Source organism: Myxine glutinosa, chromosome 1 (genome assembly GCF_964187855.1).
Source record: "Myxine glutinosa chromosome 1, kmMyxGlut1.1, whole genome shotgun sequence".
In the NCBI taxonomy this organism is placed as follows: Eukaryota; Metazoa; Chordata; class Myxini; order Myxiniformes; family Myxinidae; genus Myxine; species Myxine glutinosa.
In genome coordinates this window covers 1,477,548-1,503,698 of record NC_136261.1, presented here as the reverse complement: position 1 = coordinate 1,503,698, position 26,151 = coordinate 1,477,548, and the positions used below count along the sequence as shown (strand labels likewise).

Sequence of the window (26,151 nt, the reverse complement as noted above, 5' to 3'; positions counted from 1 at the left end):
AAAACTAACCCAGGACCTGTAATTGTTCTTTCTGGGGGGGAGACAGTCTGCTCTGCATCAATGCACCATTAAAGCACCCAAAAACGCACCAATACACACCCAAGCACCAATCGGTGCAGTCACCATTGTTCAAGAAAATAAAACCAACAACCCCTAACCCTGCAGGTGATCTCTTGCTCTTCGGCTCCCTCTGCTGGCTATTATTATGTCTTCCAGTTGTTGTCATTCTCTCTCATTTTCTTACTGGCGGCCTATTTGCAATAAAGTGTGCCCAACGTGTCCATTTTATTTTCTTTATTTATGGCCCACAGGGCCGACTACGTGTGGTTCACCTGTGGGGCATCGGTGCCCTGTGGCCAAGGTCCGCCAGCAAGATTTCGGGCCCTCATGGCCGGTTCCAGCAGAGGGGCCATGCCCCAACCCATGTGGTCCATAATGTGGTGCATCGATGCAGACAGCTGGTTCTGAGAGTGCCGGGCGCACAATGGCCAACTCACGCACGCTCCCCTCGGCGCCCAATGGCGCACAGGTCATGTGGGAGACAAAAGAGACAAATGAGCGAGGGGTAAGGTCACAAGGGTACACATCAATAATATAAGGCAATGCAAGGCGAAATGCGTACGGAGGGCGAAGTGAGAAAGCTCGTCCCTACCGTACGTCACCCCCCTGTCACCTACACTACCCTTGCCCTTACCCCATATGTACAAAATCTACACATTTACAATCCGTCACTACTGTCTCGTCTTCCCATATTTCTCCAATACCAAATTCGTCACCACAATCCCTCTAACGAAAATTTGCCATCACCCAATTCGTCATCAATCCTCATAAGGAGGAAGAGATGGAACATCAAGCACAATGTCACACCCACGTCATGATGCGTCTCACATTCCAAAACATTTGCATCAAAAATAATTAAACATGGCATGGTGCGGAGTACCTGTCACCTCAGGTGAGTGGATGCAGGTGGTGCGAGGAGATCCTTCATCCTAACTATCCTCTAAATGACATTAACACACTTTACACTACCCGGGGTCTTTCCCTGCCAATCCATTGGCCACTTACACTATGGGTTCTAAAAACCAATTCCCATTGACCAAACTGTGGTGCTTCTCAATTTGGGGTCTCACTCCCCCGATTCATCTCCCGGTGCCCTTGCACAATTTCTGGGCTGTGACGTGTAGCTCTCCCGGCAGGTCTACCCACCTGCACACCTCCACCACTGCAGTTGCCACCCGAGCTTACCTAGCTCCTCACCCTAACCTAACTAACTGGGGAAGGCCCCTCCTGGCTCTGTCACCCCACTCGGTGCCCTCTGGCACTGGGCTACCCGGGTCCGTCCTCCGGATCCTCGGGCCCCATCCACAACAACTACTACCGGCTCCCAGAGCCCACCTGCGGCCTCACCTGGCCGACATCCTCACAGTGGTGGAGTGCCCAAACCAACTACACACACTAACAGGCTACACGCCCAGCCATTTCCACAACACTAATGCACCCATCCAAATACCATTCTTTCACCTCGCACCACAGATGCCAATATCCAACCACAATTTACCTATACCCTCTACCTAACACTTACACTACCCGCCCCGGGTATCCGTGATGGGGGTCCATCCTTCCCCCATTCATACCTTCGCACCATCCACTCCACTCCACAATTTCCACCATACTCACTCCACGACCATCCATTCCAATACCCCAGATATTCCACACTACCATTTATTCCACACACCTGGTGTCATACCTGTTGTTGCACACCTGTGCATTCATACCTGGTGCCACCTGCACCCTCCTCCTCTTCCTGGACCATTGGGTCAGCACAATACACAATCGCCTTCACTCACTCATACACTGCTCCACACACCTGTTCAGTTGCACACCTGTGCAATCCTCACCTGTTCAATCACACCTGTTCCTCACACACTTTCAATCCTCACACGGCATCATCTAAACTACCTGTTGCCCTGCTAACTTAGTGCTCCCCGTCTTCCCTTTAAACTAAGCACATACCACGTCATTATCATCCACTCTAATCTACCTGCGTCCCCACTACAGGTGTCATTGTCACTAACTAACCTTAACGTTACCTAATGTCATCTTCTAGGTCCCTACACACAATATCCTAACCCACCCGGGCTAGTTTTCACTGCCATCAACCCCATAATCTAGTGCTCCTTTGCCCCCCCCCCCCCCCTGTGAGGGATGGTGGATTGCCCATCCCACCACATCGGGGAGGTCCCTTACTATCAATTTTGCACACCAAATCCAACAAATCAAAAATTTGCCAATCATCTGCCAATTCTATTCACTTTTCTAAATTTTGGATCAAAACCACTAACCTCATCACCCGTCTACTTATTAGATCCTCTCGGTGCGCCAATTCCCTTTTAAAGCTCGGCTTCGTACAGCCGAGCAATGAATGCGGGTTCTTTGGTGCCGGCGGCTGGATGCGTCCGGCACTCGGTGCAGGGACGGGGGCTTACCCGTGCCGAGATCCCACGCACCACCTCGGCGCGGAGCCATCCAATTGCCCGATCTCGACCTGCCGGAACGTCTCAATAAAAAGTGGTCGCCATGACGACCCTTCCTATCGGGCTGCCCGCTCCGCCTAGTGGAGCACGGACGTGGCCGTTCCAAGCGAGGCCCAGCGTGGATCGCGTACGGCGGTCCTTTCGAACCCGCCGTGGCTCGGATCCCCGCTGGTTCTCGCGGCACGTGAAGCCCGGCACGCACCGAGGGCCCGATTCGGCTATAAGTCGCTCTAACCGCTAACCCGGTTACCGTCGGTGCCTCACCTGCATGCTTTCACGCATACGCTACCCCTTTCTTGCTCATACATCTAGCCGTTTCCCTGCTCTTGGTCATTGCACCTTCTCTTACACACCCAGGTACACTCATTCCACTCACAGACTTGGTCACACACCTGACCACCGAACACCTTTGCACGCATTCATCGCTCGCACACCTCACCAACACACCTCTTCGCGCCCCCTCCTCGGTCACCTCCTCTGTGACAATCACAGGTGTGCTCTCACTCGCACACCCAACCACGTGCCTCACGACCAACTCAAGTGTGCATTCCCACACACGCTCTACCATTCCAGGTGTGCATCCTTCCATGTCAGGTGTACATCCTCGCTCACCTGTCACAACTAACTCACGCTCCGTGCCACTCTCACTACTCTCACCTCCACTCTTGACAACGCACTCACCCTTACTCTTGACAGCGCACTCTTTCCTCATGCCCCTGTCCGTTACACACCTTTCTCGCGCACACTCTCCCGTTACACCCTCTGTAACACTCACCACAGGTGTGCATTCTTCCTTACTTTTGACAGCGCACTCTTTCCCCATGCACCTGTCCATTACACACCTTTCTCGCACATCCTCTTGCGCACACTCTTTCGTTACTTCCTCCGTAACACTCACCACACCGCGCTTCCATGTGCTCCCTCGCACACGCGCTACGACCGACTCACTCTCGACAGCACACACTCCTCGGCGCGCACTTTTTCCTCACACACCCCATGGTCGGACATTCTCGCACACCTCTTTTTTCGCACACCAGACCTGTCGCACACTTCACCAACGGCCTTTCACGAACACCCGGGTCTACAACAACCCCCAAGCCGACTGAAGCTCCCCTCACATCATATACATTTCCTCGTATATCGCCACTCACCTCGGTACCTCGTCGTCGCACCTCCTCTGCCACCTGCAAACTCTTTATTTGGTTAGTGAGCACATAATCATGATTTGAACACAGACCTTGCACATACTCCATCACTTCCTCCCTTATCTCCTTTTTTGTTTCTGTCCGTCTCTTCTTAATTTCACTCACCCCCTCTAACACCTCCTTTAACTTTTGCTTCACCTCTTTTATTTCCCGGTGCGTCTCCTCAAGTTCGCCCTCTAAGGCTACCGTGACCGTCTCTATGTGCGTCCTCACCTGCCGGTCCTTTGTCTCCATTATCTCTGTCACCTCGGCCACCCTCATTGTCAGTCCCTCACGTACCATCTGACATTGCTTCTGTGTCGCTATTAAGTCATTTTTAATTTCTTTTTGTGTCGCCTTTAACCCTCCTAGTAACGCAGTGTTCCTTTGAACCTGCTCCACTAACTCCGTTTGTCCCTCTGTCAGCTGTTCCACCTCCTCCGTCAGATCTTCTATTCCCCCTTGTAACCTAGCCGTTCCATTTCTCACCTCTTTCTCAATACGCTTTTCGCCTCACTTTACCTCCTCGCGTACCCCCGAGACCTCCTCACTTACACCTCGTCGTATCTCCTCCTTCATCTCCTCCCTCTCTTTTGTAGATGCTACCCTCATCTGTCCCAATTCATCCCTCTGAGCATCCAATTTACTTTCTAACCCGATTTTCACCTCCTCTATCTGGTTCCCCATCTGTTCGATTTCCCGGGCCGATTGCTCCCCTATTTCCCGCAATTTGTCTTCCATCCTATTTTCTAACCCCATTAACCCATTTTTCACCCCCTCCAACCCATTGTCTAACCCCTCAAATTTAGCTTCTAGCCGTTCCCCCATTTCTCCCATTTTGCCCCCCATTTGCTCACTCTGAGCCCTCATTTGCTCACTCTGAGCATCCATCCGGTTCCCCATTTGTCCCATAAGGGCCCCCATCATTCTGGTTTCCATTTTCTCACTATCAGCCCTCCTTCTGTCTTCCATTTTTTCACTATTAGCCCTTATTCTGTTTTCCATTGTTCCATACTGTCGTTTTTTTTTCTGCATTTCCACCATGAATAGGGCCATGAAGGCTTGTATTTGGGCCGCGCTCATTGGTTCCGCGGCCGTGGCCCCCTCAACCACGTGCGCGAGAGCGCCATTTTGTGCGTCTGATACCCCCTCAACCACATTGCCAATGTTCTCCTCTACTTCGTCCCTCTGATCCTGGGTTACTCCTAACCCCTCCTCTAGCTCACCCACCGGCATCCGATCGCCTTGACCAGCCATGGCGCGATTTCAAAATTCAGGTTTTTGTAAAACAACACAAATTTCCAGCAGCTTGTAATTTTGAGCGCGTTAAGCGCGCTTCGGGTCCGTATCTCACTCCCCGACACCAATTGTTACGGTAATAACACAATTGGTGTCCAAAATTTGGGCTAAATAAATTTAGTCCCAGGTTCGAATCCCAACTCCTGACAACCAATTGTTACGGACGCGGTTACAGATGTTATTTACCGAGCGGTTGGTATTACCGCGACCGAACAGTTATTCCCCGACTAATACCCGATTTGCCCCAAACTTTGGCCGGATCGCGCCACCGCTATTCAATCGGGAAAACTCTAAAGCGACCGAATGCAAAGAGGAAAACGAAGGCAAAGAAAGGTTTGGAAATACTACTAAATTTATTTACTATTCACACACATAAGCAAAAAGACAGCGGTCACGTTTATTTACAAGCACATGAGACGCAGGTGACACAGTGAAAATACTAGCTTATACAGACTTATGGTTACTACCCAGGGACAAGACAAAAGACAGACTACGAGCACACTTACACGGGGAATGATGTTAGGGATGGCAGGTGGGTGGCTGGTGGATGGCTGGCGGGATAGGGAGGTCCAACTAGTTCTGCAGCTGATCGACTCGTGGGCAGCCGCCGCTCCTTCGCGGCCCTGCTCCAAACTGCCGTCCAGGCCTCACGCTGCTGTGGCTGCCGTTTCGGTGGCTCCAGCTGCAGCAAATGCAGTTTCAGTGGGTCAAGCTGCAACAAGTGCAGTTTCGGTGGCTCGAGCTGCAGTGAGTGCAGTTTCGGTGGCTCGAGCTGCAGTTCAACCCTGGACTTCTTCTCGTCTCTCTGTCGTCAAAGCTCATCTCCCTTGTCTCTGGTGGGAAACGCCCTGCCGTGGGTTATATAGGCCCCACCCCTCAACCTTCGCGAACCTCCTCGATCTTTCTTTCCACACCCTCTCCAAGTCCAACCCCTTGTTCGTGGTTGGTTGAGTGGGGCTGACTCACTCCTCCCCTCTATGACGAGGTGGGGACCCGCCTTTCTTCCCCAACCCTGCCTCGTGGTCAATGGCGGCAATTGGAGCGGAGGTAGTTTCCAATCGACGAAAAGGGGGAATGGAGGTTTTGGGAATGGGAATGAAGGGAATCTATCTCTTTCACTTGGTGCAATGGAGTACTTCTATTAATGGGAGACACAGCCTTACCCTAAAACACAGAATAAGATATAACTATCGAACAGGGGTATTCTATGATTGGCTGACGTGTATGCTTGTGGACTAATTATGGGACGCCCTTTGACCTTTACACAGCTCCGGAGGCAGGAGGCGCAGAATAACAATAATAATAATAATAAAGCACACAATCAAAAAAAAATACAGTCCTCATATCCGCAACAATATATATATATGGATATATATATATGTATATATATACTGTATATATATATATGTATATATATATACATATATATATATATATATATATATATATATATATATATATATATATATGTATATATATATATATATATATATATATATATATATATATATGTATGTATATGTATATATATATATATATATATATATGTATGTATGTGTATATATATGTATATATATATGTATTTATATATATGTGTATTGTTGCGGTTTTAGAACTCCCACTTGTGTAAATACTTGTAAATAATTCTCATCATTAAAAGGTCAAAGGTAGCACCCATAGATAGGCCACAGCAACACGTAGGTCACCATAGGAATTTCAGTTATTTCCTTATTATGTGTCTAGTTAAGGCCGTGTTCCCAATAGTTGAATCTGCGTTGCATCAATTAAATAAGAATAGGTCCCAATCCATTCTGGCCATTTTGCCAACCCCTCTCTCCCAATTCTATTACGCGCCTCTGCTTGCCAGCAGCGTTCGCTGCGTTGAGCTGAAGTTTGCTCATACAAACGCCATTAACCACGCGGTCAAGCTCGAGGAAGAAGGGGGCGGAGCGCCGGGAACAAGGTGTGGCTTGTCAACGAGCCGTCAAAGGCGGAGCCGGTAAGCCCTTACCAGCCAACCAAGGCTGAGGTGAGCTCGCTGGCGGGCATGGTTTCCAAGCGCGCGGATTGTTCTTTGAGCGCGTTATATAAGCGCACGCGCGAAGCCCTTTTACGGACTGCGCTGGGGGACTCCTTTTTGCACGGACTGCGCAGGGGACCATCGTGATTACGGGACTTTATTCGGCGGGCTCCTTTTTGCACGGACTGCACGAGGAGTTATTGAGCGGCGCTGATTGCTCTTTGATACGAACTGCCCTTTTTGATACGAACATTGATCGGGAGAGAGAGAGCGTTTGGCACGAAATACGTTTATTATGTACGCCGCATCCCAGTCCCCCCGATATATGTAACGTCCGCTCGCGGTCGACGACACGCGGTGCGCTGCCGGCCTGCTGCCTTTGTCCATCACCACCACGGCACGAGTCGGGACCGGACGAGGAGCCTGGACATCTGCCTGGACCTCCCCCCCCCCCTACCAGCTACCATTCCGTGTGAGTGTGTCTGTTTGTCCGGGGTTGTAAGTTAAGACTGTATAGTTAAGCCTGCCCTGTGTCCTTCTCCTTCTTCTTCTTCTTGTACATCCTTTTCTTTCCTCTTTTCTTGTATATTTGGAATAAACCAATATTTGTTCTTCCTACCTTCTGGTTTCCTCTTATCCGATCGCTTTAGTCTTTTCTCGATTGAGTACCTGTGGCACGATTTCGGAACCACTATAATCGGGTTAGTCTTTCTTAACGGCCTGAGTCGCGGCTCGCTTCGCTCGGCGTGTCCATTAACGCCGCGGCTCGGCCGGGGCTCATTTCCTCGCTTCCCGGAAGGCGCTGGTAATTAGGTAATCGGAACAATTTGGCCTACCGCCATATTCAGCGCTGACCGGAAGTGACGTAATAGCTCCAGGACTCGGGACGGCCAGCTTAAAGGACAAGGGGATTAACGCCCCCCCCCCCTCCCCTTGATAAGGGGAGAGCCGACCCCCGAATCCGTAACAGTATTTATATATATATATGTTTCGCGATATTATTTACATTATTTATATTTATTTATTATATATTTCATTATTTATATTATCGTGATAATCGTGATAATGAGGTCCATTATCGTGATATAGGTTTTTTCATTATCACCCAGACCAAATAGAAATACCAAGAAATAAAAGCTGAGCATCTGTACTCTTGCCTCAAATTCATCTTTTGATCTCAAATCCAAAAATTCTCGAGTGTATAGCAATAATAAGAAATTTGACCTCACTGTTCTAATACTTATGGAGGGCACTGTACATACATACATACATACTTACATACTCCCTCCTCCACACATTCGCAACCACCTGAATCATCCGCACTTCTGCCTTCAACTTACCATCCCTGGTCACTGTTCCCTACTCCTTCCCCCCATATACTCAAACCTATTTCCCTGTCTGTCTGATCTCCCTCCTCTCTAACCTGATATATATCTAAGCTACTGGATTAATTTTGCACCATCTCTCTGGCTCCGACCTCACCCTCTCTGACCACTTAGCCATCACTATAACCATCAACATCCCCGTCCCAACACCAAGGCATTATCGCACTATCAACTTCCGTAAGCTAAACGCTCTTTCACCTACCTCATTCTCATCCACCCTCTCTGAAAAAATGTCCGCTTCTCCCTTCGTTGACCTCCACAACCCTTCTGATCTCACTGACTACTACAACCACACTCTCTCCTCCTGCCTTGACCAACTTGCGCCTATAAAAACCAAAACAGTTTCTTTCACCCATTCTGCTCCCTGGTTTACCCCTGAACTCCGCCTGATGAAAACTCGTGCTCGCCAACTTGAAAGACTCCGCAATAAAACAGGTCTCACAATTCACTCCCAAGCCTACAAGGACCACATACAACACTACAAAGATGCCCTCTCCCACGCCCGCTCCGCCTACTACTCTCAAATTATCCACTCTGGCTCCGGAAACCCAAAAGCACTCTTCTCTACAATAAACAAACTCCTCAGCCCCCTGAACACCACCACCCAGTCATTCAGAGTAGACAACTGCATCTCCTTCCTTTCATTCTTCCAACGCAAAGTTGAAAACATCTACAACAGCTTGACCACCGCCGCACCCGCTCCCCCTCAAACCACCTGCCCCCCCTTATCCTGCCATCCCCTGTCTCAATTCTCTCCAATCTCCCCTACTGACCTCTCTGAACTCCTCATAGGAATGAAAACTGCCACCTGCACTCTTGACCCCATCCCCTCCAGCTTTGTCAAGGCCTCCCTTCCTGCTCTCTCTCCACTTATCATTGCAACAATAAACTCCTCCCTGTCTACAGGCATCGTCCCACCATCCCTCAAAATTGCTGATGTTACCCCCATTCTGAAAAAACCTGGACTAAACCCTGACACCCTAAACAACTTCAGACCCTTCAGACCTACCCTTTCTGTCGAAAGTTTTGGAACGCGCTGTAGCCGCTCAACTCAAACATCACCTCTCTGCCAATAACCTGTATGAAACATTCCAATCCGGATTCCGCTCCAACCACAGTACTGAAACTGCTCTCCTCAAAATCACCAACGACCTTCTCCTCTCCTCTGACGCTGGCAACCTCAACATTCTCATCCTCCTCGACCTCAGCGCCGCCTTTGACACCATCGATCACACCATCCTCCTCACCCGACTTGAAACCACCTTTAACGTTACTGGCACTGCCCTCTCTTGGATTAAATCATACCTCTCTGACAGACACCAGTTCATCTCAATCAATAACTGCAAATCCCCCACTGCTCCCCTCCCCCAAGGTGTCCCCCAAGGTTCAGTTATTGGCCCCCTCCTCTTCATCCTTTACCTGTCCCCCCTCGGTCACTTAATCCGCCGTCATGGTCTCCAATTCCACTGCTTCGCCGATGACATCCAGCTTTTCATCTCCACCAAGTCCATCTCCACCGCCACCCACTCTATCCTGGCAAACTGCATCACTGAAATAAAATCCTGGCTTCAAATCAACTTCCTCAAACTTAACTATGATAAATCTGAAATAATCATCATTGGCCCAAAAACGCTCATAAAATCCACCAATAACTTTGCCCTCAACATCGACGGTATCCCAGTATCCACCTCCCCTCACATCCGGAATCTTGGCATCATCTTTGACCAAACCCTCTCCTTCGACAAATACACTAAACAGATCACAAAGACAGCCTTCTTTCACCTGAAAAACATCGCCCGTCTCCGTCCATCTCTCTCCTCCATGGCTGCAGAAACCCTCATCCACGCCTTCATCACCTCCCATCTGGACTACTGCAATAGCCTCCTCTATGGTTCACCCTCAACAATCACCAATAAACTCCAATACATTCAGAACTCCGCTGCCCGTCTACTCACCCATTCGCGGATCCCCCGACGGGGTGATCCCCCGTCCTTTACAAGCTTCACTGGCTCCCCATCTCCCAGAGAATCCAGTACAAAATCCTCCTCTTGACCTACAAAGCCCTCCATAACCTGGCCCCATCCTACCTGGCTGACTTCCTCTCCAGACACACTCCCAACCGCAACCTCCGCTCTGCTGGTACCAACCTCCTGACCCCCCCCCCCCCCCCTATCCGGACCAAATTCAGATCCTGGGGGGACAGGGCCTTCTCCATCGCTGCTCCCACCCTCTGGAACTCACTACCTCACACCATCAGAGACTCCTCCTCACTCACCACATTCAAAACATCACTCAAGACCTACCTGTTCAACACTGCATTCAACATTTAACCCACAGCATTTAACCCCTGACTATCTCTTCTCCTTCTCCCTCCTTTTTGCTTTGAATATTTCCCTATTGATTCTTGTTTTTTGCAATTGTTTTTGTTTTGCTATGCATTATGTTTTGCACTCTGTCAAAGCGTCTTTGGGCTCCCTGAAAAGCGCTATATAAAATAAATGCATTATTATTATTATATATATATATATATATATACAGTGGAACCTTGACTTACGAGTGCCCCAACTTACGAGTTTTTCGAGATACGAGCCGTCGCTCGGGCGGTTTATTGCTTTGAGATGCGAGCCGAGATCCGAGTTACGAGCTTTCGCCACCCGGTCACGTGGTTATCTTGCCATTCAAGTACAGTACGTATCTCTGTCGTATAGCGCTGCGTTTTTGTTTTCGCATTTTGGTTATTTCGAGTTTACGCCGCCAGGTAGGTTCTGGTCACGTGGTTATCTTGCCGTTCAAGTACAGTACGTATCTCTGTCGTATAGCGCTGCGTTTTTGTTTTCGCATTTTGGTTATTTCGAGTTTACGCCGCCAGGTAGGTTCTGGTCACGTGGTTATCTTGCCGTTCAAGTACAGTACGTATCTCTGTCGTATAGCGCTGCGTTTTTGTTTTCGCATTTTGGTTATTTCGAGTTTACGCCGCCAGGTAGGTTCTGGTCACGTGGTTATCTTGCCGTTCAAGTACAGTACGTATCTCTGTCGTATAGCGCTGCGTTTTTGTTTTCGCATTTTGGTTATTTCGGAAAATTTCATGTTCATGTCGAACATTTCATGTTCATGTTCATGTTTTCATGTTCATGCCATGCCAGGCCACAACTTGTTCAGAGTGCCGGCGATAGCTCGCCTTCTCTTTGTGGAAAACACGGTGAGATCCTTAACATCCAACAACTAATGGGACGCAAACGGGGCGCCCAGTTTAGCGGTACACACATTTATGAATCACCCTGCCTGTGATTCACCCATGACAGGTTATAGCTGGGTCGGGATTCAAACCCAGGCTGGACAGTTTAGACTTTAGAGTCAAGTGTGCGTACCTCCAGTCCAGGCCATCCTGCCAACGTGTATGCTGCATACAGGTGAAATATAAAGCGCGAGATATTTTTATATGTACTGTATATTTTTTTAAAAATTGGTGTGGTTTTTGGCGGGCTGGAACGGATTAATAGCATTTCAATGCATTTCAATGGGGAAATTTGATTTGAGATACGAGCAATTTGAGTTACGAGCTCGGTCACGGAACGAATTAAACTCGTAAGTCAAGGTTCCACTGTATATATATATATACTGTATATACGTATACATATATATAATTTTTTTTTTTTTTTTTTTTTTTCCCTGTTTAATATTCCTGGGGATGATTTTCAAAATCATAGTGAGGTTCTTCATCATTCCCGTTGCTCCCATTATCATTGGTACTGTGTGTGTGTGCGTGCATGCAGGGACACACCAAATGAACTTCCTGTTCTTGTCGGCTTGAGCGAGGCTCAATCCGGGTGCTCCATTTCTGTCCTCGGTGATAACTTGTTCTGTGCTGTAAGGTAAACCTCTTCACTTGCAACATGAATGCGTCATAACAATTTCTTTATTTCATTTGTTCATCAGACTCTTTCCCTTATTTTATTTTTCAACAAATGTTCACCATAAACAACAGCGGTTTATGTACATTTGATGAGCATGGAACAACTGGCTGCTTTGGATGAGTTCAAAAAAAACGAAAAAAACAATATTTTACATTTTATTTGGAAAAATAATTCGATGAACTATATGAAGTTCATCCATTTTTGTTGATTTTGCTTTTCGTTCGAACTTTTACCTGCATTTGTTAAGCTCCAAATGATTACAGGGATGCCTATATCTAGTCTGTGATGTGAGAGCAGCAAACATTGTGCTTCAGTCTCGTCATGGGAGATTGCAATGGTGTTGAGAGCACAAGATTTCACCGAACCTAGGCGAGACAGATGTGATGCTGGGGCCCTGGCCCATAGGGGAGAGCAGTACTCTATTGCACTACAGACAAAGGCATTGTGGGCTCAGTAGGTTTTTGTTTTTCAGAAGTAATGACTTGGAACGATGGAGGTGCCCATTGTTTAACTTGGTCAGCCGAAGAGAAGTCATGGCTGATGGTGAGGCCATCGATGTTTAAGAGGCTCTTCTCGTGGCTCACCGTAGAAATGGGTAGGTGGATTCTTCTGACGACCATTCCGGAATGACAGTATGAGACAGATATTTTCAAGGATGAAGGACACGTTCCATTTGTCGTACTTGCATCAAATTATTTCCAGATCAGCAAAGAGTGATGCAGCTGTCTGCCTATCGGTGGGTCGCAGGGGGTCTGTAAATTACAATAAAGAGTCTTGAATGTGCCGCTTGCATTCTATTCTATTAAGCATCTGCTTTTTGGATATATGTTGTCCCTCAGACTGAGGAGCAAAAATTGGTTCTATGTTTGTGTGTTTTGTTTTGTCAATAACAATGGTGGTTGTAAATGCTGGTAAGATGAAGTCAATCAAACAGTTGAGTTTCATAGAAGTTTCTTAATCAATAAAAATACACAAAATTCGAGAAAGTTGAAATGTCTATGGCAAAATCTAATGTGATAGCAGGTCTTCTTGTATTTGTAGGCCACCAGTACCATTTCATATTTTAGTCGATAATCTCGAGGCTATTATTGGAGCTAGAACACAGAATGGGCCAGGACATAACGAAAAACAGAATAGTGAAAAGAGCAAATAGAGAGGATAGAGAGACGAGATGGAGGGGGATTTGGAGGGAAAGAACATGGGCACCAATGAGAGTAGGAGGGGAGACCTAGACACCACCGCAGGTAAACAAGCTGGATCACAGAAGTGGAAGAGAAAACGAGGGCAGAAGAACAAATTAGAAACAACAACAAAGACGAGGTTTGAAGGATGAGGAGAAAACCCCATAACCTGGGGAATACTTGGCTCTCAATGGAAGCCGGTGTTGTGCTGCTGTCACTTCTGGAATAACAACATTGGAGGAAAATGGACACTAACAATACCGAGCGAGACCAGAATACCAAATTCCAGAGTGAACTGATGGACCTTGACATACCATCCTCGAAAATCATCAATGGCAGATAACAAACATGGAACACAAGACATTTCTGCTTTTATAATTGTTTTGTTTTTGTATATCTTGTCACCCAAGAGCTAAGTGTACTGCAGAACACCCCATCGCACATTTCCCCTCCTCCTTCATCACACATTTCCCTCCCCCTCCATTGGCAGTGTTGGTGATCACACATTTTCACACATCACACATTTCCCCCTCCTCCTCCATCACACATTTTCCCATCCTCCTCCATCACACATTTCCCCCTCCCCCTCCATCACACATTTCCCTTCCCCCTCCATCACACATTTTCCCCTTCCCCTCCATCACACATTTTCCCCTCCCCCTCCATCACACATTTCCCCCTCCTCCTCCATCACACATTTCCCCCTCCCCCTCCATCACACATTTCCCTTCCCCCTCCATCACACATTTCCCCCTCCCCCTCCATCACACATTTCCCCTCCCCCCCATCACACATTTCCCCTCCCCCTCCATCACACATTTTCCCCTCCCCCTCCATCACACATTTTCCCCTCCCCCTCCATCACACATTTTCCCCTCCTCCATCGCACATTTTCCCCTCGCACTCCATCACACATTTTCCCCATCCTCCTCCATCACACATTTTCCCCTCCCCCTCCATCACACATTTTCCCTCCCCCTCCATCACACATTTTCCCCTCCCCTTCCATCTCACATTTTCCCCTCCCCCTCCATCGCACATTTTCCCCTCCTCCTCCATCACACATTTTCCCTCTTCCTCCATCACACATTTTCCCTCCCCCTCCATCATGCATTTTCCCCTCCCCCTCCATCGCACATTTTCCCTCCCCCTCCATCGCACATTTTCCCCTCCCCCTCCATCGCACATTTCCCCTCCTCCTCCATCACACATTTTCCCTCCCCCTCCATCACACATTTCCTCTCCCCCTCCATCACACATTTCCCCTCCCCCTCCATCGCACATTTTCCCCTCCTCCTCCATCGCACATTTTCCCCTCCCCCTCCATCACACATTTCCCCTCCCCCTCCATCACACATTTCCCCTCCCCCTCCATCGCACATTCCCCCCCCCCCCTCCATCACACATTTCCCCTCCCCCTCCATCACACATTTCCCCTCCCCCTCCATCGCACATTTCCCCTCCCCCTCCATCGCACATTTTCCCCTCCCCCACCATGGAACACTCCATCCTCCCCCCACATCGCGCACCCATCCGTTGCACACTCTCCCCACTGCCTTGAATCCCAAACAACGGATTTCACTTGTTCATTTGGTCGCTTCACTCCCTTTACTGGATCCTGAAAACAAATACCTACTGCCTTATGAACGTATGACAGGCCTTCTCTCCTTGTGTAACAAACATGAACGCATGACAGGCCTTCTCTCCTTGTGTAGCAAACATGAACATATGACAGGCGTTCTCTCCTTGTGTAGCAAACATGAACATATGACAGGCCTTCTCTCCTTGTGTAGCAAACATGAACGCATGACAGGCCTTCTCTCCTTGTGTAGCAAACATGAACGCATGACCTTCTCTCCTTGTGTAGCAAACATTAACATATGACAGTCCTTCTCTCCTTGTGTAACAAACATGAACGCATGACAGGCCTTCTCTCCTTGTGTAGCAAACATGAATGCATGACAGGCCTTCTCTCCTTGTGTAGCAAACATGGACGTATGACGGGCCTTCTCTCCTTGTGTAGCAAACATGAACGCATGACAGGCCTTCTCTCCTTGTGTAGCAAACATGAACGTATGACAGGCCTTCTCTCCTTGTGTAGCAAACATGAACGTATGACAGGCCTTCTCTCCTTGTGTAGCAAACATGAACATATGACAGGCCTTCTCTCCTTGTGTAGCAAACATGAACGTATGACAGGCCTTCTCTCCTTGTGTAGCAAACATGAACGTATGACAGGCCTTCTCTCCTTGTGGAGCAAACATGAACGCATGACAGGCCTTCTCTCCTTGTGTAGCAAACATGAACGCATGACAGGCCTTCTCTCCTTGTGTAGCAAACATGAACATATGACAGTCCTCTCCTTGTGTAGCAAACATGAATGTATGACAGGCCTTCTCTCCTTGTGTAGAAAACATGAACGCATGACAGGCCTTCTCTCCTTGTGTAGCAAACATGAACGCATGACAGGCCTTCTCTCCTTGTGTAGAAAACATGAACGCATGACAGGCCTTCTCTCCTTGTGTAGAAAACATGAACGTATGACAGGCCTTCTCTCCTTGTGTAGCAAACATGAACGTATGACAGGCCTTCTCTCCTTGTGCAGCAAACATGAACATATGACAGGCCTTCTCTCCTTGTGTAGCAAACATGAACATATGACAGGCCTTCTCTCCTTGTGTAGCAAACATGAACGTATGACAGGCCTTCTCTCCTTGTGTAGCAAACATGAACGTATGACAGGCCTTCTCTCCTTGTGTAGAAAACATGAACGCATGACAGGCCTTCTCTCCTTGTGCAGCAAACATGAACATATGACAGGCCTTCTCTCCTTGTGTAACAAACATGAACGCATGACAGGCCTTCTCTCCTTGTGCAGCAAACATGAACATATGACAGGCGTTCTCTCCTTGTGTAGCAAACATGAACATATGACAGGCCTTCTCTCCTTGTGCAGCAAACATGAACATATGACAGGCCTTCTCTCCTTGTGTAGCAAACATGAACATATGACAGGCCTTCTCTCCTTGTGTAGAAAACATGAACGCATGACAGGCCTTCTCTCCTTGTGTAGCAAACATGAACGCATGACAGGCCTTCTCTCCTTGTGTAGCAAACATGAACATATGACAGTCCTTCTCTCATTGTGTAACAAACATGAACGCATGACAGGCCTTCTCTCCTTGTGTAGCAAACATGAACGCATGACAGGCCTTCTCTCCTTGTGCAGCAAACATGGATGTATGACACGCCTTCTCTCCTTGTGTAGCAAACATGAACGCATGACAGGCCTTCTCTCCTTGTGTAGCAAACACGAACGCATGACAGGCCTTCTCTCCTTGTGTAGCAAACATGAACGTATGACAGGCCTTCTCTCCTGTGTAGCAAACATGAACGCATGACAGGCCTTCTCTCCTTGTGTAGCAAACATGAACACATGACAGGCGTTCTCTCCTTGTGTAGCAAACACCAGGATGTAAATCATTTTATTTGTTGTGTTTATGCGACGTGGATTTCTCTTCCAGGTTGTTGTTGCTTCGGCAGAAGCGTGAAGGACGTATAAAGGATAAGAAAATGGCTGAGGATCTGGAGCGGAAGTTATCACTAATTGCAGCTGAGCTTGGTTATTCGACAGATCAGAAATCAAAGAGCTTCAAGGCTCGAGACAGAAAGGTGCGTCTGTTGTTGTTTTCAATTGAACTGACTGGTTTTTGTGACATTGATCACCGGTAACCTGTAATTTAATGGTGTTTTTATGCCTCTGCCAGATGCGTTGTGTTTTCTGTCCATCTGACCGTGATGGGTTTTCGGGTTTCTGTCCGTCAATCAGACCGTGATGTGTTTTCGGGTTTTTGTCCGTCCATCCGACCGTGATGTGTTTTCGAGTTTTTGTCCGTCCATCCGACCGTGATGTGTTTTCGGGTTTCTGTCTGTCCATCGGACCGTGATGGGTTTTCGGGTTTGTCCGTCCTTCGGACCGTGATGGGTTTTCGGGTTTCTGTCCGTCCATCGGTGACATGGGCATTGAGGAAGTTAGGAGTGGAGGAATCGTTGATCAGAGTAGTGATGGCAATGTACGAGAGAGCGCGCACAGCTGTAAGGACGAAGGACGGGAACAGTGGTGAGTTTGAGGTGAAGGTGGGAGTGCATCAGGGGTCGGAACTAAGTCCACTACTATTTGTAGCTGTGGTGGAGGTGCTGGCTCGGAATGTAAAGGAGGGTTTACCATGGGAGTTGTTGTATGCAGATGATCTGGTGTTGATTGCAGAAAGTATGGATGGACTGAAGGAGAAGATGACCAAGTGGAAGGAATGTATGGAGACAAAAGGTCTGTAGGTGAATATCGGAAAAGCGAAGGTGATGGCAAGTGGTAAAGCATGTGGTGAGGTGGAAAGAACTGGGAAGTGGCCGTGTGCTGTGTGCAGGAAGGGTGTCGGAGTGAATTCGATTCAATGTACAATGTGCGCTGAGTGGGTTCATCAAAAATGTAGTGGTCTGAGAGGGTCATTAACCAGTGTGACAGCTACATTCAAATGCAAGGTGTGCACAGAGGGAGCTGCAGATGGAGGAAATGTTGAGTTGGATCTTGGAGACGGCGTGAAGCTGGAAGGTGTGAAAACATTTTGTTACCTAGGAGACATGCTGAATGGAGAAGGTGGATCAGACTCGGCAACGGTTGCTGGAGTGAGATGTGCATGGAAGAAGTTTCGGGAACTGAGTAGCATGCTGATGATGAGGGGAGTGTCGTTGAAGCTGAAGGGAAAGGTGTATGCTGCATGTGTGAGAAGTGTTATGATTTATGGGAGCGAGACATGGGTAATGAACGTAGAGCAGCAACGAAGGCTGGAAAGGGTAGAAATGCGAATGGTTCGGTGGATGTGTGGAGTATCGTTGAGAGAGAGGAAGACAAATGATGAATTGTGAAAGATGATGGGAATAGAGCCTGTGATGGATGCTGTGAAGAGAAACAGTTTGAGATGGTTTGGTCATGTGTTGAGGAAGGATGAAAGTGACTGGTTGAGAAGAGTGATGGAAATGAATGTAGAAGGAAGTAGAGGACGGGGAAGACCGAGAAAGACTTGGGTAAAGATGGTCGAAGAAGAAATGCGGGCAAGGGGGTTAACAAGGGGAGATGCAGAAAATAGGGCAAAATGGAGAAGATCGTCATGGGAACTGCAAGGTTAACCCCCACTCTTGCAGGGAAAATGGCCTTAAAATGCCTGTTGTTGTTGTTGTTGTTGTTGTTGTCCGTCCATCGGACCGTGATGTGTTTTCGGGTTTTTGTACGTCCATCCGATCGTGATGTGTTTTCGGTTTTCTGTCCGTCCATCGGACCATGATGGGTTTTCGGGTTTCTGTCCGTCCATCGGACCGTGATGGGTTTTTGGGTTTCTGTCCGTCCATTGGACCATGATGGGTTTTCGGGTTTCTGTCCGTCCATCGGACCGTGATGGGTTTTTGGGTTTCTGTCTGTCCATCGGACCATGATGGGTTTTCGTTACCCCGATACGTTGACAATGGCTGAAGGGATTTAAATCAAAATTACACCAACTATGTACTATGATGTAACCATGAGGTGATTCGATTTTGGGTAAAAGGTCAAAGTCTCTCGTAGGTTTTCGTAGCCGCGACAACTGAACAACGCCTGGCAGGAACTAAGTCAAACTTTGTCCAAGTCTGTTTGATGATGTGAAGATAAAGAGATTAGATTATGGGGTCAAGAGATCAAAGGTCCCGTTTGGTAGAAATTCTGTGACTGCGCTAACTTGTGAACCATTGATAGGATGTTGACCAAACTTGGTATAAGTACATATGATGATACAAAGACAAACTGATTCGATTTTGGCATTAAAGGTCAGAGGTCATGTCAGGTAAGAGTGTGATACGAAAGTAAAAGTGTGAGAACACCTGAAGGGATTTAAATCAAACTTGGTACAAGTATGTATAATAATCTATCATGATAAAAGGAAGTGTGTATATGTATTGTTCCGGTATCCGGAGCGGAATCTCGCTGCCGGCACCAATTTGTTACGGTGCTCGGAGGAATCCCGCTCCAAGACACCGAATGTTTTATGGTCCGGGGTTCAGGTCTACTACAAGGGTGTTAACCTCTGTTCCCTCCCTAACTTACCAGACTTGCAGCTGCTGAGCACGAATAATTTCGTACTTAGCAGGTTGCAAATCAGCATCTACGAACGCCAATCAGAGAACGTACCGTACGTACCCTCTGGCGGTTTCCTTTGTTCCTTGATGGAAATTAACATGGCCGAGCAAAAACCGTTGGTCACCGCCAGAGGGATGCTAAAGCTGTTACTGTCGATGTTAAACTGGGTTACGGACAATGGCGGATCAATGAAGAAAAAGACATTCACGGACAGAGAGAAAGAAAAAACGTTTTTACAATTTGATTTATTGCAGATATTGACAATGTGATTATTTCAACACCAAAGAAAAAGTGACGAAAAGCAGAAACTTAGCTTATTCTATGCCTTATTACAATTACTACGGATATACATCACATGGGTGCCCAGCACACTTTCACGGGGAAGTAGGCTATGAGCCAGACCCCCCAAATTGACCGGTCGGTACCATACAGATGGAGTAAGGCTCATTGTGATTTTTAGCAAGATATATGTCCCTAGATATGAAAAAAAAGTGATAGCAGTGTATAACTCTCGGCCATCTCTGTGTTATCACCCGAAATATTATTATACGCCCGCTTCGCTTCGCCAAAAAATGTGATATTTGCTAAAATTGGAATAAATATGTTTTTAAGGACCACAGAGTGCCAATAATTTGCATACTGGATGCCAACTAATATAGTAATAGAAATATAGAACATTTTGTGGGGGTTATTTGTCAAATTTTTGATATAATGACAAAAAATATGTTAAATTTAGTGAAACAGTAGTAGACGAATAAACCTGAAATGTTCAAAAGCTATGTTTCGTTCCAAAATATCAAAATTAGGTGGTATGGTTGAACATATTTTGAACTTTGCCAAAATATGTGCCCCAAACAACCACCATATTACAAAGTAATGATATATTCCAATGCAGTGGTTCCTTGCGAAGATTTTGAGGGGTCAAATGTTACTCTGGGAGTTTTCATTTTTGAAATATTGACAAAAATGTACAATGTGAATTCTGAACTCGAAGCGATTTCGACCACTTTTTCACTAAATTTAACATATTTTTTGTCATTATATCAATATTTTGATAAATAACCCCCACAAATGTTCTATTTTCTATTACTATATTAGTTGGCATCCAGTATGCAAATTATTGGCACTCTGTGGTCCTTAAAAACATATATTTATTCCAATTTTAGCAAATATCACATTTTTTGGCGAAGCGAAGCAGGCGTATAATAATATTTCGGGTGATAACACAGAGATGGCCGAGAGTTATACACTGCTATCACTTTTTTTTCATATCTAGGGACATATATCTTGCTAAAAATCACAATGAGCCTTACTTCATCTGTATGGTACCGACCAACCCCCTTGGCTCATAGCCTAAGGGGAGGGTAACGAACAACAAAGGAATCTGCCAGCACAAAGGCTACGTGCTCCCAAATTCCTCTCCTCGAGGCACCAAATGTCCCGCCGTTGCCAACGAGAAGCACGAGTAGGTAACAATGATCCCAACACGGACCAGCAGAGCGAGGTTGATCGTCAGCACGACAGAGTGACCCAGGCCATGAGAGGAGCACACGTGCTAGGCCATCAATCCAGGCAGAGTCAGACAGGCCCGGAGCCGACAAAGACAGGCCCAGAGGGTAACGATGCCGATGTAGAGGCTCAGTGGGGTGAGAGAGACCGGGCAGAGAGCAAAGTGTCCACAATATCCAAGAGCCAGCACAGCTGCGACCACCTGTGACCAAGAGCCTGGACCAAGAGCATGCAAAAACCGTGACCACCTGCGATGCCAGCCACACCCAAGAGAGAGAATAAATCTCTTTTAAAATCCCTTTGTTCACCCTCCAAGGGGGAGAGGGAAATCTTGGAGGTCTCCTGGCTTCCGATTGGTGGAGCCCGTAACTCCGCCCCTTTCACCCTGATTGGTGGGTTTCTGAACCTGGACACCACGTTGTGCCTTGGAGCCCGGTGCAATGCCTGGTAGCTTATCCGTATAAGTGGAGGACCATTCTCCAACGCATGACATAATAACCTGAAATAAGGGGAAGGGACTAAGATAATGGTCTGCTATGAAATAACTATTCTAAGGGACCTGTATGGTGGTTGCCATTACTTTTTAATGTTTTTTCTCAAAACCGCAACAGTATACATGTATGTATGTATTTGTGTGTGTGTGTCGTTGGTTGTTATATCCATTTACGGGTTTCAGGAGGTGGAACGGAGTCCTCCCAGGACCCAAAGTATCCACCTCCTCTTCGGTAAGGGATCACGGTTCATGGACCAAGCTGTTCAACTTTTTCAGAGTTTTGTTCCAAGTTCTCTAATCAGGATCGTCACTGAACCCAGGATTCCCTCCAGTTGTAGTTCATTTGTGGTAATATTCCCGAGGTACCGTACTTCTTATACACCGAATAGGTGCACCGTATCCCTGCGCATCGTAAGAGGCGACCAAGGGTTGGCGTCAGGAAGGGCATCCGGCCATAAAAACATTGCCTCAAACAGGGAACCATGATTGTCATGGGGCCTGCAAGGCTAACCCCCGCTCTAGCGGGGAAAATGGCCTTAAAACGATCATTCATTCATTCATTCATTGAGCTTCTTCTTCATCATTCCTGTTGCTCCAATTATCACGAGTACAATTTCGATGCTTTTCAACTTCCAAGATCTCTTGACCTCATTTTTGAGGTCCTGGTATTTGGTCATTTTCTTGCTTTCTGCGTTGTTTCGGGCAAAATCGCTGGGTACGGATATCTCAATCAGCAATGCTGTCTTTTCCTTTTTGTTCCTGAGTACAATGTCCGAACGCAATGCTTTGTTTTCTATGTTCCCGCTCGATGGAATCATCAGGTCGTACGTGAGCATTATGTCCTTGCTTTCAATGATTGTTTCCATGAGTTTTGTGGAACTCGGATATTGAAATTTCTGCAGATGTACCAGTGGATAACTCTACATACCTTGTTGTGCCTTTGGGTGTACAGCTGCTATGACATGAGTTTTTTACATCCCGATAAGAGATGACTCGTGCTTTCTGTTTCGACCTTGCACAATCTACACTTGTCCGATTGACTCAGTCCCACCATCTTTTTAAACCCATTCGTGTAGTGTCCTTGAACTTGGGTATTTATTATGATTTGTTCTCCGTCCCAGTTGAGCTGACCTCTTCTGAGCAGTGTTCCTTCTTGGTCTATCCCCACTTTGTCCAATTCGTTTTTTATATTTTCCTACTCTTTTGTCATTCTCCCAGTTGTCACAATATTTCTGCTGGTATTTCATCTTGTAATTTTATTTCGTCTTTTTTTGCAATCGTTGGGGCAGCATTTGTTGCTGTTTCGGTTTGGTGCATGGCATCTTCTAATCACACCTGTTTTTGGAAGTTTTTTTTGCAAGGTGAGTGAGAAATACCTTTTCTGGCTTGTTGTGTTGCTTGTTTCTTTGTGTTGCTTTGTTGTTGTGTTGTTTTTGTTGTGTTGCTTTTCTGGCAGCCAGGAAGGCTGCAAAGAAAGAGGTAGCAAAGGCGCAGGAGGCGTGTAGGAAAATGTTCGGAGAACGCTTGGATTCAGAAGAGGGTCAGAAAGCAGTATTCAGGATTGCAAAGCACATAGCGAAAGAGAGGTGTGACGTGATGGGGGTGAGTTGCTTGAAGGATGAAGTGGGACAAATCGTTGTCGACCCAGATGGAATTAAAGGAAGATGGAAAAGATATATGGAAATGCTGTTGAATACAGAGAATGAATGGGATGGCAACATAGAGAGTAACCCAGTTTTAGGACCGGCAGAGAAGATAACTGAGAAGGAAGTTGAGGAAGCGATAACAGCAATGAAGAGTGGAAAAGCGGGAGGGCCGACGGGAGTTGTGGGAGATATGTTGAAGGCAGCAGGAAGTTGGGGTGTGAAGAGAATGACAGAGATCTGTAATCTGGTGGTGAAAGAAGGCCGCATTCCAGTGGATTGGGAACTGAGTACCCTCGTCCCTCTATACAAGGGGAAAGGTGACCCTCTGGAGTGTGGCTCGTACCGAGCGATAAAGTTATTGGAGCATGGAATGAAGGTATTGGAAAGGGTGTTGGAGAGGAGGATAAGGAAGAAAGTGAAGATCGACGAAATGCAGTTTGGATTTATGCCAGGAAGAGGAACGACAGATGCGCTTTTCATTGTGAGGCAGTTGCAGGAGAAGTACATGGAGAAGAGGAAGAAGTTGTTTTTTGGGTTTGTTGATCTGGAGAAAGCATTCGATAGGGTTCCACGCAAAGTATTGACATGGGCATTGAGGAAGTTAGGAGTGGAGGAATGGTTGATCAGAGTAGTGATGGCAATGTACAAAAGAGCGCGCACAGCTGTAAGGACGAAGGACGGGAACAGTGGTGAGTTTGAGGTGAAGGTGGGAGTGCATCAGGGGTCGGTACTAAGTCCACTACTATTTGTAGCTGTGATGGAGGTGCTGGCTCAGAACGTAAAGGAGGGTTTACCGTGGGAGTTGTTGTATGCAGATGATCTGGTGTTGATTGCGGAAAGTATGGATGGACTGAAGGAAAAGATGAACAAGTGGAAGGAATGTATGGAGACAAAAGGTCTGAAGGTGAATATCGGAAAGACGAAGGTGATGGCAAGTGGTAAAGCATGTGGTGAGGTGGAAAGAACTGGGAAGTGGCCGTGTGCTGTGTGCAGGAAGGGTGTCGGAGTGAACTCCATTCAATGTACAATGTGCGCTGAGTGGGTTCATCAAAAATGTCGTGGTCTGAGAGGGTCATTTACCAGTGTGGCAGCTACATTCAAATGTAAGGTGTGCACAGAGGGAGCTGCAGATGGAGGAAATGTTGAGTTGGATCTTGGAGACGGCGTGAAGCTGGAAGGTGTGAAAACATTTTGCTACCTCGGAGACATGCTGAATGGAGAAGGTGGATCAGACTCGGCAACGGTTGCTCGAGTGAGATGTGCATGGAAGAAGTTTCGGGAACTGAGTGGCGTGCTGATGAGGAGGAGAGTGTCGCTGAAGCTGAAGGGAAAGGTGTATGCTGCATGTGTGAGAAGTGTTATGATTTATGGGAGCGAGACATGGGTAATGAACGTAGAGCAGCAACGAAGGCTGGAAAGGGTGGAAATGCGAATGGTTCGATGGATGTGCGGAGTATCGTTGAGAGAGAGGAAGACAAATGATGAATTGCGAAAGATGATGGGAATATTGCCTGTGATTGATGCTGTGAAGAGGAACAGGCTGAGATGGTTTGGTCATGTGTTGAGGAAGGATGAAAGTGACTGGTTGAGAAGAGTGATGGAAATTGATGTAGAAGGAAGTAGAGGACGGGGAAGACCGAGAAAGACTTGGCTAAAGATGGTGGAAGAAGAAATGCGGGCAAGGGGGTTAACAAGGAGAGATGCAGAAAATAGGGCAAAATGGAGAAGATTGTCATGGGGACCGCAAGGCTAACCCCCGCTCTAGCAGGGAAAGTGGCCTTAAAATGCATGTTGTTGTTGTTGTTGTTGTTGTGTTGCTTGTTTCTTTACAAATTGCATTCAGAAGTCTGTTGAGCTTTTAATTTACTTTATCAATCCTACAGTTGTCGTCGCTTCTTTTCTCGGCAGGTACATTATTGGGATGCACCGATTTTTGTTGAACATTTTGTGAATAGTGAGGAGTTTCTTTGTTTTGATATCTAGTTTTTTATATCCACTTGTGGCCAGTTTACTATTCCGTAACTATACTGGAACACTGGTGCTGCTAGTTGGTTTATGGCTTTGATTTTGTTTCTGGGGGTGAGGTATATTTTCAGGATCAGCCTTGTTCTACACAGGTATACCTTGGTAATTGTTTTGCACATTTTTATGACAAATTTGGTGTCCCTCTTCTACTCCAGGGTATTTGTAAGATGCTTCATTGTCTAGCTCCTGTATTGTTGTATATAGGTCGATTTTTATGTTGTCTGTTTTGTTGGTTTACCTTGCACGAATGTGCACTTGGCACACTTATCTAGGCCAAATTCAATTTGGATGTCAGAGAACCGTTTCACTAATTTCAGTTGTTCTGTCAATTTTTGGTTGTTCAGTGCAAAGAGATTTAAATCATCCATATACAGTGGATGCATCACCTTTCTTGTTTCCTTGAATGTTCTTTTATTGAATATTAGGGTGTATCCGTGTCCTTGATCATTAATGAGGTTACTTAGTGGGTCCAGGGCCAGGAAAAACAGGAGAGAAAAAAGGCTGAAATAAATCCCCAAATGTACTTGGAAGATCCCACATCCTATCTTTACTCCTGGTATTTTAATCTTTCCTTCTGAGTGCTGCAGGATTAGTGTGGTATTCCATAGATCCATGGCTTTCTCAATTAGGTTGATTATTTGGGGATTTATCTTGTACATTTGAATGCACTTTATCATCCATGATCATGTGGGACACTGTCAAAAGCTTTTTTTTATAGTCTATCCATCCTGTGGACAATTTGGTTCTTCTCATATTGCAATTTTCGAGTATGACCTTGTTTAGTAGTAGGTGGTCTAT

The 26,151-nt window shown here is 46.8% G+C and overlaps 1 protein-coding gene across 2 annotated transcripts in view; it reads left to right on the top strand.

Annotated features, from left to right (window-relative positions):
* The window catches only part of HPF1 (histone PARylation factor 1), a 110,182-nt gene that overhangs the window by 69,893 nt on the left and 14,138 nt on the right, over nt 1–26,151 (top strand). For both annotated transcript variants that reach the window (XM_078774503.1, XM_078774440.1), the window contains 2 exons: nt 12,196–12,294; nt 17,042–17,189. In XM_078774503.1, coding sequence (XP_078630629.1) covers nt 12,196–12,294; nt 17,042–17,189 — 247 coding nt within the window. The remainder of the gene's footprint in view (nt 1–12,195; nt 12,295–17,041; nt 17,190–26,151) is intronic.